The following is a 16,958-nucleotide window of genomic DNA, read 5'->3' as shown; positions in this document are numbered from 1 at the left end:
TGCCCGAAGCAATGTACAGATTTAATGCTAGTCCTATCAACTACCAATATCATTTTTCACAGAATTAGAAAAAACTCTTTTAAAATTCATATGGAACCAAGAAAAGTGCCCAAATAGCCAAAGCAATCCTAAGCAAAATGAACAAAGCTAGAGGCATCACACTACCTACTTCAAACTATACTATAAGGCTACAGTAACCAAAACAGCACAATACTCGTACAAAAACAGACATATAGACCAAGGAACAGGTTAGAAAACTCAGAAATAAAGCCGCACACCTACAACCATCTGATCTTTGACAAAGCCAACAATAACAAGCAATGGGGAAAGGATTCCCTATTCATTAAATGGTGCTGGGATAATTGGCTAGCTATATGTAGGAGATTAAAACTGGATCATTCCTTTCATTATATACAAAAATCAACTCAACATGGATTAAAGACTTAAATGTAAAACCTAAAAGTATAAAAAATTCTAGAAGAAAACCTAGGAAATACCATTTTGGATATCAGCCCTGGCAAAGATTTCATGACTAAGACTCCAAAAGCAATTGCTGCAAAAACAAAAATTGGCAAATCAATCATAATTAAACTAAAGAGCTTCTGCACGCAAAAGAAATTATCAGCAGAATAAACAGACAACCCACAGAATGGGAGAAAATGTTTGCAAACTATGCATCTGACAGAAGTCTAATATCCAGAATCTATAAGGAACTTAAATCAACAAGCAAAAAACAACCCCATTAAAAAGTGGGCAAAGGACATGAACAGACATTTTCCCCAAAATAAGACATATATGTGGCCAATGAGCATATAAAAAATGCTTAACATCACTAATCAGTGGAGAAATGCAAACCAGACTTACAATGAGATACCATCTCACACCAGTAAGAATGGGTACTATTAAAAAGTCAAAAAATAAGATACTGGTGAGGTTGTGGAGAAAAGGGAGCACTTATACATTGCTGGTGGGAATGTAAATTGGTTCAGCCACTGTGGAAAGCAGTTTGGAGATTTCTCAGAGAACTTAAACTATCATTCAATGTAGCAATCCCATTACTGGGTATATACCCAAAGGAATATAAATTGTTCTACCATGAAGAGACATAAACATGTATGTTCATGGCAATGCTATTCACCATAGCAAAGACATGGAATCAACCTAAATGTCCATCAGTGGTGGATTAGATAAAGAAAATGTGGTACATGTTCACCATAGAATACTATGCAGTCATAAAAAAGGACAAAATCCTATTCTTTGCAGTAACATGGATGTAGCTGGAGGCCATTATCCTAAGCGGATTAATCTGGGAACAAAAAACCAAACACCACTTGGGAGATATGTCCACTAAAATCTCAAACCTCACCACTATACAATTCATCCATGTAACCAAAAACCACTTGTACCCTTAAAGCTACTGAAATAATAATAAAAAAGCAAATCAAGCTAAATATTGGGTACACATGGATACAAGGAAGGGAACAATAGACACAAGGGCCTACTTTAGGGTGGAGAGTGGGAGGAGGGTGAGGATCAAAAAACTACTTTTTGGGTACTGTGCTTATTATTACTTGGGTGACAAAATAATCTGTACTCCAAAACTCCATAACACAAAATACCATATACCCATAAAAAATCCTGCACGGGTACACGCTAAACCTGAAAAGTTGGAAAGAAAAAAATTCAGAATTGATTAAATTTGAATGAAAACAGTATTTTTTCTGGTTTTGCTTTTCCATTACGTGAAATGATAGTTTCAACTTAATTTATAATAAGTAGTGCTCCTGCAGAATGTTTATCTATGCCAGAAGGAAAGAAATAATTGTGTTTTTTGAACTGAATTTGGAATTTTAAAAGTCTCTATTTTGTTTTGAGGAAAATCTGTTGGAAAATTGAAACCAAGCAGCAGCAGTAGCTGTAATAACAATAAGACCCCTCTTTCCTTAGACATGATATCATAAGCCTGGAAAATGTCTTCTGCCTCCTGCACCCATGCCTGATTCTCTTCTCCCATAGTGAGTGCCTTAAGCATTTTACTACCTGAAATGTTCTAACTAGGAATCTACATAGGTGGTAAAAAGTATCCTACCCAGGAATTCCAATTCTCTTAGAGATTTTAAATGGGATATCAATCTCCATCCTTTGATATGATCTAGTTAAACAGATTGCCGTGGACCTAGAAACAGTCAAAAATAGGAGGGCACTTGTTTTTGGGGGGTTGGCATGGAGTAGCATTTTGAGGAATGATTGGGGTACAAAAAGAGAACACAAGGCACCCAAGAATTACATCTCCTTTAGGTACTTAAACTACTTTAAAAATTTGCCTGAATTAAAGTGACATTATCTTCCACTTCAGGAGGAGTGCATCTTATTTTAGAAAGTCCCAGGAATACTGCTCTGATTTTTGAAGTGAACAGGTTTTACTAGCGTGAAGTACTGAACCCTTGGGAACAGTGGAAAAGGAATAGTAAAATAATAATGAGACAAAAGATGAATTTCACGAGCATGTATTACATCCCTCCCCTTAAAAATCTATATCACCCATGCTGAATTTAATGCATTGTTTTCAACCTTAACAGAAATCATTTAGGGGTTTAAAGTAGGCCACAAACTTGTTCCACTCATTACCCAAGTTACTTTCAAATACCACATTCAAAGCACAAGAGTATCACATGTTTCTACTTCAAGGCTGCATGTACAGAAAACGAAAGCCCTCGACACAGCTTGGTAGCAGCAGATCCAAATCAGAGTAAATTGTGTAAATTATAACTAAATTGCAAAGCATTTGGACAAAGCAGGCATGCTAGTCTAATCAGGAAAGCAGTGATATTTACTTTTCAATAATGCAGGTTGGAAGAGGAATTGGGGGAGGGAGGCATCACAGATCTCTTTTAATATATTTCTGAACTTGGCAACCTGATCTGGTTTTGTCACATATTTGCAGCTTAAAAAGTATTTGGCTTTTACAACAGTCAAAATAAGTATCCTTAATCACTTTCAACCTATGAACAGATGGGCAAATAGTGCTTTTATAAATGGAGCATACAAAATACTTCAGTATCAGCCAAAACTAATTAGTAGCAATATCTGAACCAAACTCTAAAACTGATTTAGTGTTTAATATATATTATCGTATAAGCATTAGCAGTTGAAAGGAAATTCCCTGTTCAAATGTTTGCCAAGCTCAGGGTGTAATGTTCGGACATGATTAACTTACTAATTAACTTATTGTATCTTTTCTCACATGTAATCTTGCATAATGATCTCTTATCTCTCTGAAAACTATTTGATTTGATGCTTTGAGCATAGATTTGTCAAACTTCAAATGAAAAAGTAAAAGGCAGCCAGTCAGCCCTGTTCTTTCTCTCATTCTTAGAGTGACATTAGTAGGAGGTGGCATGAAAACAAGTGGAGTGGTCTCTTCTGTGATGAAAACTTGTTTTGTATCTTGCCTTTAATGACTCACATTTTTATTTTCATGAGGATTTTTTAAGAGTTGTATGGAGACTCTTTAGTGGCTAAAAATGTCTGTAAAAATGACAATTTGCTCCATATCAAAATTCTATGGTAAAGAAAGATAAATTTAAAAATTACATTTGGAGGGTAAGCAAAGAATAATTTCTGTGATTCTCTAACTCAGAGGAGGTCACTTAGTCTCCATGTACCTGACAGTCACAATACATTTCTCATATCTCATCTACAACTCATTCTTATATAAAGAATGAACATAAAGTCCGTGGCATAAAATTGAACATTTCTGTAATAGTCTGTCTGTATTTGTGATATGGCTGTATCTTTCAATACTCCTGAAACAAACAAATGAACAAAAACCTAAAGCCGGTTACCCAAGTCATCCTAACTATTGAGGATTGGCTATTGTCAATACCAACGTTTCTGTTGTCATGACATAATTTTGTCCTCCTTTGATTTCATCACACAGAGGATCAAGAAGACTTGGAATTATGGCTGTACTACTTATAAATTTATCATTTATAAAATCAGAATAATAATAATCCAACAAAACTATTTTTTTTAAAATTTAAATTTTTTTTTTTTGAGCCAGTGTCTCACTAGGTTGCCTGGGTTAGTTTCTCACTCCTGGGCTCAAGCAATTCTCCTGTCTAAGCCACCTGACTTGCTGAGACTACAGGTGCACGTCACTGCCTCCATCCCTAACAATACTATTTTGAAGAGTGAAGGAGAAAGTATGTCTGAAATAAATGCTTAATAAAAGATTGTTACTACCACTACTGCTGATATTAATGGATTTAATTATTATACTTTTACTTTACACAGTGAACGCTAGCCTATTTCAGGAAATATTAACAAAATTAGGAAACAAGGAACAAATTATCATTTTTCTTTACAACCTGATGTTTTTTTTACAACCCAGCATCTAATCAGGAATTTGCATCAGTTTTACTGAAGGAGTCAATGAAACAATCTTTGAAGGAAGGTCCTGAAGAGGAGTTCCTTGGAAATAATTGTTGTGATTCTTATCCATTCCTGATTTAGAAACACTGAGTTAATATAACCATTAATAATATTTGGCATGTTTTTGTAGTCTTTTATATATATGTATATAAATATATACATTTTTAAAGTTACAATTATATAATGCATATAATTTAATAACCTTATTCTTTTAATATCAATTTTTGAAATGACAAGCATTTACTCAAATTATTACATAATCTTCTAAAACAACACCTTTATGACCTCATAATTGTCTATTGATTGGCTCTAACACAATTTACTTAGATATTTGTTTCTAAATTTTTTCTATTATAATGAAACTGGGGATGGATGTCTTCATGCATATAGCTTTTTTCATACTTAGGGGAAATTTCCAAAAAGGACATTACTATGTTGTATACTCTTGATTCATATTGCCAAGTCAATCTGTTTTCCAAGTAGATTACACAATTGAGAATAATGTTGGAAATGCATCTTGAACCAAACTTTCTCTGGAATTTTATAGGTTCACAGGGTTTTCCTCCTAAATTTGGAAGTGAAAAATGGTGCCTTATTTCTATTGTAACTTAAAATAATTATTGAAACATTTTTCTATATGTATGTTTCTAATTATTTTTTGCCAGGTGTGTGTTTTAACTAATCACAACAAAAAATGTATTTGAGAACATGATGAAACCTTCAAGGCACTCTGGTCGTGTGGTTCTCACAAAAATATGTTCAGAAATTATTATTCCATAGTTAGGAAATATAATGCAGATGAAATATGGGATGTTCATTTTGGAAGGGAAATTTGATATATATACATATATATCTTTTAATAGAGATATAACATTTGAAATTAAGTGAAAGATGCTTTTATGAAGACAGGTTTGGTTGCTGGAAACTAAAAGAAAAATGAGCCAGGCTTAGTGATGCATACCTGTAGACCCAGCTACTTGGGAGATTGAGGCAGGAGAATCACTTGAGCTCAGGAGTTAGAGGTTGCAGTGAGCTGTGATTGCACCACTGCACTCCAGCCTTGGTGACAGAGCAAGACTCTGTTTCTAAAATAAAATAAAAATAAAAATATATTAATAAAAGGAAAATAAAAGGATCAGCAATAGATATTGTTTTATCCAGAAAATAAGTATAAATCTGAAATAATGTGAAGGGAGCCAGTCCCTTTTGCTTGTCTTCACATTATTACTATTCTTGGAATGTGTTAGGTGGTCAAAAACTAAATGACTGACTAATGTTTCACCTTCCCATCCAGGGTCATCATATATCAGTGAGAGCTATAAGTTATTCTTTGGTTATAGATTCAGTAATAACTTATATAAAGAAAGGGGGAGCTCTAGAGATTCTAGTTATTTTGGAGATTAGTGCTAGACAGAATTACCTGTGTTTGTTTGTCACAGAGTAGCAGGTGCTTATTCCCCTTGATTGTAAGATATTATATACTGCTTATGCATTATGGAGGAAGCTAAGTTGTTTGCTTTCTCATCCCTATCTTGTGATCAAGATGCATTCATAAAGCATGGCTGTGACTGTGTAAGTTTGTTCAGCAACTGTTTCTTTGGTTTACTCATTATTTATTTTTATTTACAGACAAAATTGTATGTATTTATTGTGTACAACATGATGCTTCGAAGTATATATACGTTGCGGAATGACTAAATTGAGATAATTAACATATGCATTACTTTACATAGTTATCATTTTTATGGTGTAAACACTTTATGTCCACGCTCTTAACATTTTTCAAGAATACAATATATTGTTAACTATAGTCACCATGTTATACAATAGATCTCTTGGACTTATTCCGCCTATGTAAATACCATTTTATATCCTTTGGCCAACATCTCCCCACCACCTGCTCCCAAATGCTCCAGCTCTTTTTGCCACCATTTTACTCTCTACTGTGAGATCAACATTTTAGATTCCACATATGAGTGAGGTCATGTGGTATTTGCCTTTCTGTATCTGGCTTATTTCACTTAGCACAATGTCCTCCAGGTATATCCATGTTGTCACAAATTACAGAATTTCCTTCTTTTTATGGCTGAATAGTATTCCATTGTGTATATATACTGCATCTTCTTTTTTCATTCATATGTTAACAAACACTTAGGTTGATTCCATATCTTGGCTATTGTGAATAATGGTGCAGTGAGCACGGTGGTGCAGATATCTCTGACAAACTGATTTCATTTCCTTTGGATGTGTACCCAGGAGTGGGATAGCTGGATTAAATGGTATTCTGTTTTTAATTTTTTGAGGAACCTCTGTACTGTTTTCCATAAGGTTGTGCTAATTTACATTCCCACCAACAGTGTGCAGGGGTTCCCTGTTCTCTGTGTCCTCTCCAATACTTGCTGTCTTTTCTCTTTCTGATAGTAAATTCTAACATGTGTGAGGTGATAACTCATTGTGCTTTTAATTTGTCTTTCCCTGATGATTAGTGATGTTGAGCATTTTTTCATATAAGTTTTGGCAATTTGTATGTCTTCTTTAGGGAAATCTCTATTTGAATGCTCTGCCCATGTTCTAGCAACTTTTGATTCAATATCATTAACTTGGTGTTTTACTGAGTCAGTTTCATTAGTAAATGTGGAATAAGGAATGGATTAAAACATGGATGCTTTTATTGTTTCATTAGCAAAACTAGAATCATGTGATACTAACATATCAGTAACTTCTGTCTAGAAGACGGATAAATCCCCTGGTGTCACATTATATTCTTTCATAATGATTTTATGTAGCAGGATTTTTATTGCCCCTGTCAGTTTTTTCATTGAGGTTAGGAATTAGGAATCATCCAATTTTCTTCTTCCAGGTTTTACCTACATTACATATAATGGTAAAAGCACCCCCTTTCTCTTTTTAATATCCTCAAATTTCCCAATATGTGTTTTCCTGTAACATTCCATTAGTTGGCAATCCCTAACCAATATAGAAAAGAGCGAGCTGGTTTTTTAGGAGGACCTAGTGGGCATCATTTTCACCTAAAGATTAAATCCACGTTCCTTAATAGGAGCCACCATACTAGTTTACTGACTTACCTTTAAATGTTATATATTAAAATGGAAAGTGGATTACAAACGATTTTTCAATTACATTATGATAGAAAAAAGTATCAATTCTTATTAAAACTTTGTAAATAAATACTTCTATAATGAACTCAGTAAAGGCATTTTATATATATTTAACTATTGTTCTATATTGTTTTAAAGATAAAATAAATGAAAATATGTTCTTAATTTCCATAAAGTTATTCAGAATGATTTATTAACTTATTATATATATGAACATTTTCATTAGGACTTTTTTCCCCCTCAAGTTCTGAAGGGTTAGTTGAAACCATTTATATACTATTTAAAGGATATTTCATTCCAGTTTGTACTAGTAAAAGCAAACAAATTGAAGTTTATAAATCGATTCAAAGAAAAAGCTTTCTCATATTTTATTAGAAAATAAATATGAAACATAATTCAATCAGTGTATTCAATTCTAGATAATTAATTCTTATTTTGCTGATCTTGGTTTAAGCAGATTACCATATGAAGTTTTCTGTTTCTGGATGAAAAAAAGTCCTGAAATCCTGAATCAGTTCTTTTGCTTAGTCTAACAGGTTCATGGTTATGATGTCAGTTTAAACTGAGAAACCTGTACCCATAGGTCTTTTCCTGCTACTATAAATTGTTAAGAAAATGCATTGTTCATAAGGCTACCATTCTTTTGATGTTTCTTTCAAAAGATGAAATTTATAACATGTAACTTGTAGCAGGGCTTTGGGCAGAAACTACCTGCTAATGATATGATTTATTTGTATAATATATGTTTAGCAAAAATTTGCTGTAATAATCAACAATCTCAGAGTAGAGATGAATGGAGTCCTCTACTGAGGACATACATATTTTTTTTCCATATGGATTTAGTCATTGATCACCTTGAACTAAGATCATATTGACAACAAGGACACTGACAAACCTCAAGGTTTTAAAAATGTCATCCCTAATGTCATGACTTAACAGATAATTTACCTCTGAAACAAAATCTTTGAAAAAATCAATTTGACAGTTATTGTGTTAGTCTTTGAGTATAAACCTAAGTATATGCATCAGTTATCTATTGCCACAATGGCATCACAAAACTTAGTGGCTTAAAACAACAGCTATTTATTATTTATTGTGCAACAATAATGATGATCTGGTCCAGACCTGGGCTCACGCTAGTGGGTACAACTTCTCTCTTCCCCATGTGGCTTCTCATCCTTTAGAGACTTGCTGGCTTATTGTCATGTAGATGTAGGGTTCTGAAAGAATGAAACTGTGTAAAGTCTCTTAAAGCACATAGTTAGAACTGGCACATTATCACTTCCATTGTATTCTATTGGCTAGACCGATTCACAAGACCAGCTCATAGTCCTAGAGTAGGTGAATAGACTCCACCTCTTGATGAGTAGGGCTGCACAATCACGTTGCAAAGGTATGGATTTAAGGAGGCTTTAATTGGCCATCAATATACTGCACTGTGCTTCTAATATGTTTATTTTAATGTAAAAATATATATGTACATGTGTATTTTGAGATAGGGTTCCATTCTGTCACCCAGGCTGAGTGCAATGGCACACTCATGGCTTACTGCAGCCTTGACTTCCTGGGTTTGGGCAATCCTCCCACCTCAGCCTCCCATGGTAGCATGTGCCACCATGCCTGGCTAATTTTTCATAGTCGTTTTTGTAGAGACAGAGTTTCACCTTGTGGCTCAGGCTGGTCTTGAACTCCTGGATTCAAATGATCCACCTGCCGCAGCCTCCCTAAGTGGTGGGATAACAGGCATTGAGCCACTGTACCTGGCTTTATTAATATTTTATTTGTTATATATTCAACTTAGGCCAAAATTTTCCTTGATTAGTCACCTCTTTTTATATTTTGAGATTTGATAAACAGGACAGCCCTGAATACAGTATTGAATTAGACAAAAATATGGACCATTGTAACAAGGTCAAGGATCATGAGTCTTGTCAAGGAAAAGACATGACCCTGAGGTGGCAGTAGCCCATACCAAGCTTTATTTGGGCAGCACATGGATAGGTTTGCATGAGAGGTCTCTCCCAGCAAAGGCCTTCCAGAGACCGTGACCTGGAGCTACTACCCAGAAGGAGTAGCAGTCTCCTGTGGGAGAGGGAAATCAGAGAGGGGACTTCCATGTCTAGATGATGACACCCAACCACAGGATGGAGAATCTCTGGGTCATTGAGCTCCAAAGAGCAGCAGTGGCATGAGGTCTTTTATAGCCCCAGGATGTGCGTTATTGATGTCTAACAGATATTGGAAGCAATTTCATGGTGTAGGCAAAGCAAGTAGACTCTAAACGGCTAAAAATATGCTTATTTGGGCCATATTTAAAACAGCTGAATGTCTAAGAATTTTGAATTCGGAGCTGGCAAGCTTTTGAGCCAATGGTCCTAATATGCAGAAGTAAACATAAGGGCCAATATATAGGAAACATCTTTGGCTTTAAAAAAATAAAATTGTTATAACATTTGTATAACAACCACACAAGACATACCTTGTCATGTCTTGCAGCCCTCCTTTTATATAGTGAAGAAGAAAATCTTTGGTATGATCCTGAAGCCATCTGGGATACCCAAAAGATAGGTTAAAAAGACATTATAATTGTTTTGTTTGTTTGTTTTTTTAATTTGCAACTTGAGGCCCTGCACCGTGGCTCATGCCTATAATCCCAGCACTTTGAGAGGTGGAGGCAGAGGATCATTTGAGGACAGGAGTTTAAGACCCACCTGGCCAGCAGAGCAAAACCCCGTCTCTACTGAAAATACAAAAAATTAGCTGTGTGTGGTGGCACACACCTGTAATCCCAGCTACTCGGGAGGCTGAGGCATGATAATTGCTTGAACCCGGGAGGCGGAGGTTGTGGTGAGAGTAGATCGCACTGCTGCACTCCGGCCTGGGTGACAGAGTGAGACTCTGTCTCAAAAAAGGATAATAATAATAAAATAAAATTTGGAACTTGAATGTGGGAAAAATATTGAAAAAATTGTCAGATGAAGTAAAACATGAACAGAAGTCACAGGTGCCTTTTGAGTAAAAAAGAAGTAACAGAGACGCAAATAACTAAGTAACTTTCAATGTTAGGAATACCAAACTTTGCAAATAAGTCACAAAGAAGAGAACAAAGATTCACAAGCACAATAAAAGGAATACTTATGTGATAAAAGGAACTTTTTGATATTTGGGCAAAATATATTGAAGGCACAGAATGGTTTTCCCTATGTTAAGAGCAGACTGTGTAATCAAAAATCAGTTTGTCAGTGTAACAAAAGTGATATCATATTCTAATTTTACTTTTAAAATATACCACCTGTGTAATGTTTTATAGTTAAGGATTCACAAGCATTTCTCTGTTTTATGATTAAGCTCATCAAAATTTACCATTGTCAAAATTTAGTGTATTAGCTTCTTTTCAAACTCATTATTTGTAAATACAATTTGTTTTCCATCAAGACTTCTATAAATTGTTCACTTCTATAAATTGTTCTTGTCTTTTCTTTAACATTCCAATTATCTAGAGATATAGTATTGATCAAAGTACATCTGTTTCAGACCTAGGATAAAATTCATTTCTTTTCAAACCAGACAAATCACATTCATCATTTTGTAAACATGCTTGCATTTCTTCTTATTTTTTATGTAATATAGTTCTGATCACTCATATTAGCTACAGCTTTTACCCCAAATAACTTTCAATTCTCGCTCTGCCTCTGTTGTCTGTGTCTCTCTTTCTTTGTCACTTTTCTCTCTCTCTCTCTCGTACATGTGTACACACACACACACACACACAAACTTTTCAGTAGAGGATTAAAAACTGTGCCTTTCAAGGCAACTTAGGAGACCAGAAGACTGTAATGACCTAGAGCTGTCACTTCAGTAGTACACATTACATATCACCCTACCATTCATTACACATATTCCTCTGCTATTTGCATCTTGTTAGAACATGAAACCTTCCCTCACTTTTTGGCTTGGGTATTTAACTATTTCTATAACAGTCCTCTTATTTCCTCTGAGAGAAATGAGAAAAAGATGTCAACTCAGAATCTCTTAGATTTCATAGTAGATCTTGATGCTACGGACAAGCCAGAAGTAATCATTACCATTTCACCTGCATTCCACTTGGTCTCATACATCAATGCCCATTTGTAAAATTTATTATATTAGCCAAGCAAAAATCCTCTTAGAAGGCAGAGCTGCCTCTTTTCTAAGCTATTCAAAATCAGTCTTAATTTAAACAAACAAATACAAAACTTTGTTTCCTATTCTTCAGCTCTTCTGGCAGCTTTGTTTAATAAGACATCTATCCCTCAGTGTACAAAATGATATATATTTGGCTCAGTAATTTATAAAAATTTTCAAGAGAGTGAAAGAAAATGATAGAATGAATCAGCCACTGATACAAAAGAGCTACAGTTATAAGAATATTGTACAAGGCTAATTTATTTCATTTTGCAAAGAAGAAAAGGACTTTTTTTTCATTTACACACATAGACACAAAGAGAACTAGCAGCCTCAGTTATACATGTTTAGATATAGGTCAAAAATAAATATACAGCACAATTTTCTGTGCTTCAACAAATCTCACTGGTTCATTGCAGCTACTTGGGAGTAGGAAGGTCAGGAAGTAAAAAAGATATCCAACAAATTCTTCTTATGAAAATTTCTTAATCTGGGGCTGATCTCCATTCTAGTGGGTGGGAAATTTTCTCTTGAATGGTATTCAAACTAGTGTTCAAAAATGTTATGCTAGTGTTCAAATGACATACAATATAGAGAATATCAGGAGACAGTACAAGCTTCAAGAATAACTACAGAAAGACAAATATGAAAAGACAGAACTGGAATTTCCTGCCATCTACCACCGAACAGAGACTTTGTGGCTGGGTCAAATAATCAAAATCATACTCCACATTTCAGTTACCAAGAGAATAAAAATAAGAGCCATGTACAAAACAGAACAAGACTTAAGAATAAACAACATAAAAATTAAATAAAACAGAGTAAGAAAATATGCAAAAACAGAGTGAATGTGAGTCAGAGATTCACTCTGAGAATCAAGAAACTTGGGTCTGGGATTCAGAGGTGTAGGTACAGATCATTTTTGGGGCAAGACTCAGCCCTGGTGAATGAATTGACCTGGGCATCTCAGTCAGTGGAACTCCATTTGTGAGAGGGCAGAAATAAAACCATTAAGAAGAAGAAAGCATTTTTATATGCCAAAAATTGCAAGAGAACTAGACTTTGGACTTTGGAAGACTTTGAAAAAAACTGGCTATCATATGTAAAACATAACAGGTATATACATATAAAGAAAAAGCTGACCCAACGTTACCAAGATTACAGATAATCTGTTAATGGTAGTAAATCTTCAGTTTTCTCAAATGTTATTAATTGCTGCTAGGGTCACTGTATTAGGGTTCTCTAGAGGGGCAGAACTAATGGAATATATATATATATATATATATATAGAGAGAGAGAGAGAGAGAGAGAGAGAGAGAGAGAGGAATTTATTAAGTAGTAACTCACATGACCATAAGGAGGTCCCACGATAGGCCGTCTGCAGGCTGAGGAGCAAGGAGAGCCAGTGGGATTTCAAGACTGAAGGACTTGGAGTCTGATGTTTGAGGAGGCAACCAGTGTGGAAGAAAGATATAGCCTAGGAGACTAGGCCAGTCTCTCTTTTCACATCTTTCTGCCTGCTTATATTGTAGCTGCACTGGCAGCTGATTAGATTGTGCCCACCCAGATTAAGGGTGGGTCTGTCTTTCCCAGCCCACTGACTTAAATGTTAATCTCCTTTGGCAACATCCTCACAGACACACTCAGGATCAATACTTTGTTCCTTCAATCCGGTCAAGTTGACACTCATTATTAACTACCACAGTCACCCATAGCCCTATTGCAGACTGGTCATCGTTTGCAGTATCACCTTTCCCATCTGCTGATCCTATAGGCCATGATCCTACCACCATAGTACAGAGACTCTCAATTCAAAGCATGTGAATCAAAGTTACTTTTCTGATGATGTTTGGTTAACAGCATATCAGTGCCAAATAATTAAATAATTTTGAAGTACTCTGTAGTTTAAAATAGCTTCTGGGACAGGAAAATTATTTGAACTAAACTGCCGTGCCATAAGAAAACATTCTCTTTGGAGTAGTTGTAGATAGACTGACAAATTCACTTTCTTTTGGATTTCTTTTCATTAGAAGGTTAATTTTATCCATGTAATATTGGTCTTGGCATATTCAACCTTCTTTGGAGGCCCTTATTGACATGTCATGGTGATATCATACATTGAATTCTATGTACAAGTTATGATATATTTCCTATTTCAATGTATTCATCATTGAAAGAATTTAAAACTGTTTGTGGAAGTGTTAATTTTTCATATTATGTATAAGAAAAATTTGTTTTATTTTTAGGATAAAAGGTACTCCAAATAAAACTGATAAACTTGACAGTAAAGTTAAAAGAATTGGACCACACATAGAAATCTTCCAAGTGTTCCGAGAAAGAAAAAAATTCATGATTACCCCAAAATTGATTAGAATGGTCACCATCATGCAGGCACATGTCAGGGGATGGCTTGAACGGAAAAGATTGCAAAGAGTAATGACCAAGGTAAGATATCCATCAGATATTATAATGTGTTTAAAATTTCTCATTAGATTCAATTCAGTAGAATTTTGAATAGTCATCTGGTCAATGTACATACTTTTTTTTTTTTTTTGGAGATAGAGTTTTGCTGTTGTTGTCCAGGCTGGAGTGCAATGGCGTGATCTTGGCTCACTGCAACCTCTGCCTGCTGGGTTCAAGCGATTCTCCTGCCTCAGCCTCCTGAGTAGCTGGGATTACAGGTGCCTGCCACCACATCCAGCTAATTTTTAGTGTACATACTTTAAGAAAATGTGATGAATAATCTGTTATGGTGACAGTTTTTAGGCTGTGCAAAGTTGGAGACTCTGAACAAAAGGCCTCACTTATCCTTAACTTAGCAATTCTGGGACCACCTATTCTTAAACAAGGATATTTTGAAATAACTTTGCACTAAAGTTGTTTCTTCTTTGCTGTCTGTTCATTTTCTGTTTAGAGCAACTTTCCTTCACTTCCCACACTCCTGGGTACTCTTGCAGTGCATAAATGTCCAATTTCAAAAGAATTACACACATATACAAATATCTACCTGGTCAACTTTCATAGATTGCAATCCTGATTTTTAAAATAAATAATGCAGACCCATTTTGGCTGGGCAAATGCAGACGAACCTAAGTGGGTCCATCTTGGAAAACCTTTGAGAGAATCCAAAATGTCCTCACCTTAAAGGGCTAAAGTTTTACTGCTAATAAGGAATTTGGGAAATCAACTATAAATAAAATAGATTAGTAGTGCCCACTCCAATTCCTTGATCTTCTGGGAAAAACCTCTGGAATAGATTTGCAGTGGGCATCCTGAACACATTTCTCTGACAATGTGGTGATACTGTTAGAGTTAATCCATCTGCCTATCTCTGGGTATAAATTTTTACATGTACTAACATGTATAAATTAATATGTATGTGAATCACATATGTAGTTCTGATTAAACATGATAATACATGTAAAACTGGCAAAAGGTAAACACTCCATATACTTAATCCCATAATTTTGTAAGGTAGCTGCTATATCTATTTTATTGCTGAAAAAAATGAAGCAAATTATTTGCCCAAAGTCAAACAGCTGGTAAGTGAAAGAGCTGGAATTCAAACCCATGTCTGTCTAAGACATTGAAAGATCCATGGTTAAATTAGACTTAAATTTCTCCAAAATGAGAAATGAACTAATTTTCTTACTCCACAAAGCTCTTTCTTTTCTGTAACTATCTATATTGATAAACTGTTCTACCACTCATTGTTCAAGCCATAAACCTGGATGTCTTTTAGATTCTTTCAACTTTTTCACTCCCATATTCAATTGGTTCCACTTTCATGACATTTGTTGAACTGCTTTTCTTTGTGCTTCTTGTCAGAACTTCCATTCATCTACCCTTACATGGAGAATTGCAATAGTTTCCTAATTGATCTCCATGCCTGCAGACCTACTTCTGTCAAATCTATCTGCCATGTGCCATATTTGAAAAATTCCACTATTATTACCTTATTCCATTTCTTACAATCTTTTTGAAGACCTATATTGCTTACAGGATATAGTAGGAACTATAACATAGTACACACGACCTCCCTGTTTTGGCTCTTGCCTTTTGTTAAGCTTCATCACATGATACCCCCTGACACATTCTCTGTGTTTTAGCAAACTGCAAATCTTGATTGTTTCTTGTCATCTTATATTTTCATGCTGTTCTCTCCTCTGCCTTCCTTATCTTCTGATAAACTCCAATTCATCTTTCAAGATCTTCCTAAAGTGTATTCACTTGGACACCCTCTCTGGTCCATCAAGCAGAGCTGATCTCTCCATTTTTCTGGTCATTATTGTGCCAGTTCTTTAGATTGTTGTCATCTGTTTACATGTTTGATATGGACAGTATGGTTTATATGACTTATTTGGAAGTACGTACTCTTTATTTTTCTATTCATAGCACCACAGACTATCTTGACCCATAATATATACTCCATCACTTTAACTGTATGCATGTATGGTCTACTATTTTTTCTTGTTTATCTCTTTGTATACATATATTTTTCAGTTTGGCTAGATAGATTGCAAACTCCATGAAGACAGGTATCTGTCTTGTTTGTTTCTGTATTCAAATGCCTAGAATGGTGTTTAGTATGTAGTAGGCACTCAACAAATACCTATTGTATTTGATTATATGTAGGCACTCCACAAATACCTATTGAGTGGATGAATTGATATAATTGTAGAAGTTTATCATGGCAGTCTAAGGAGATCACACACACACATCCTTAAAGTTCTGTCTACACACATTTGATACACGCTATATAATTTAATTATAGCATTTCCTAATATCAGAAATAATTGTAGAATCATTCATAACCTCTGGCACAAAAATGAATCTAAAAAATTGAGAGAGAAAGAATGGGCCAAAGATGAGGGTGAAAAGGAGTGATTTAATTGATAAGGAAAATGCTGAATTTCTATACGGGGATAGAATTTGAGATAAAAAAGTACTTTTTAAAGGATCAGAGCCAATATAAAGTAGATTGTTGACTTTTACTTGGTTATAAAATTTGTTATGATCATTGATTTTCTTTTTTATTCCATCATTGGCATGGTGCTTTGTCTGTTGGATGATTGCTTTGTTGATGTGGTTAAAGTTGTTTTGCCTACTGTCAAAATCCTGGTGTGACAGCCTGTAATGCAGTTAATAGTAAGTTTCCTAGACTGTGCCTGTGTGAAGGGTTGCTGTTGGGGGAATTCTTGATAACTTTCTGCTCTAGAGGGTGCACAGCAAATCACTGGA

General features: G+C 35.0%; 1 protein-coding gene across 4 annotated transcripts in view; it reads left to right on the top strand.

Annotated features, from left to right (window-relative positions):
- IQCM (IQ motif containing M) overlaps nt 1-16,958 on the top strand; it is a 471,732-nt gene that overhangs the window by 164,215 nt on the left and 290,559 nt on the right. For all 4 annotated transcript variants that reach the window (XM_055384490.2, XM_055384492.2, XM_055384491.2 and 1 more), the window contains one exon: nt 13,964-14,162. In XM_055384490.2, coding sequence (XP_055240465.2) covers nt 13,964-14,162 — 199 coding nt within the window. The remainder of the gene's footprint in view (nt 1-13,963; nt 14,163-16,958) is intronic.

This window comes from Gorilla gorilla, chromosome 3 (genome assembly GCF_029281585.2).
Source record: "Gorilla gorilla gorilla isolate KB3781 chromosome 3, NHGRI_mGorGor1-v2.1_pri, whole genome shotgun sequence".
Classification (NCBI taxonomy): domain Eukaryota; kingdom Metazoa; phylum Chordata; class Mammalia; order Primates; family Hominidae; genus Gorilla; species Gorilla gorilla.
The sequence above is the reverse complement of the archived record's forward strand: the minus strand, read 5'-3'. Positions and strand labels throughout refer to the sequence as shown.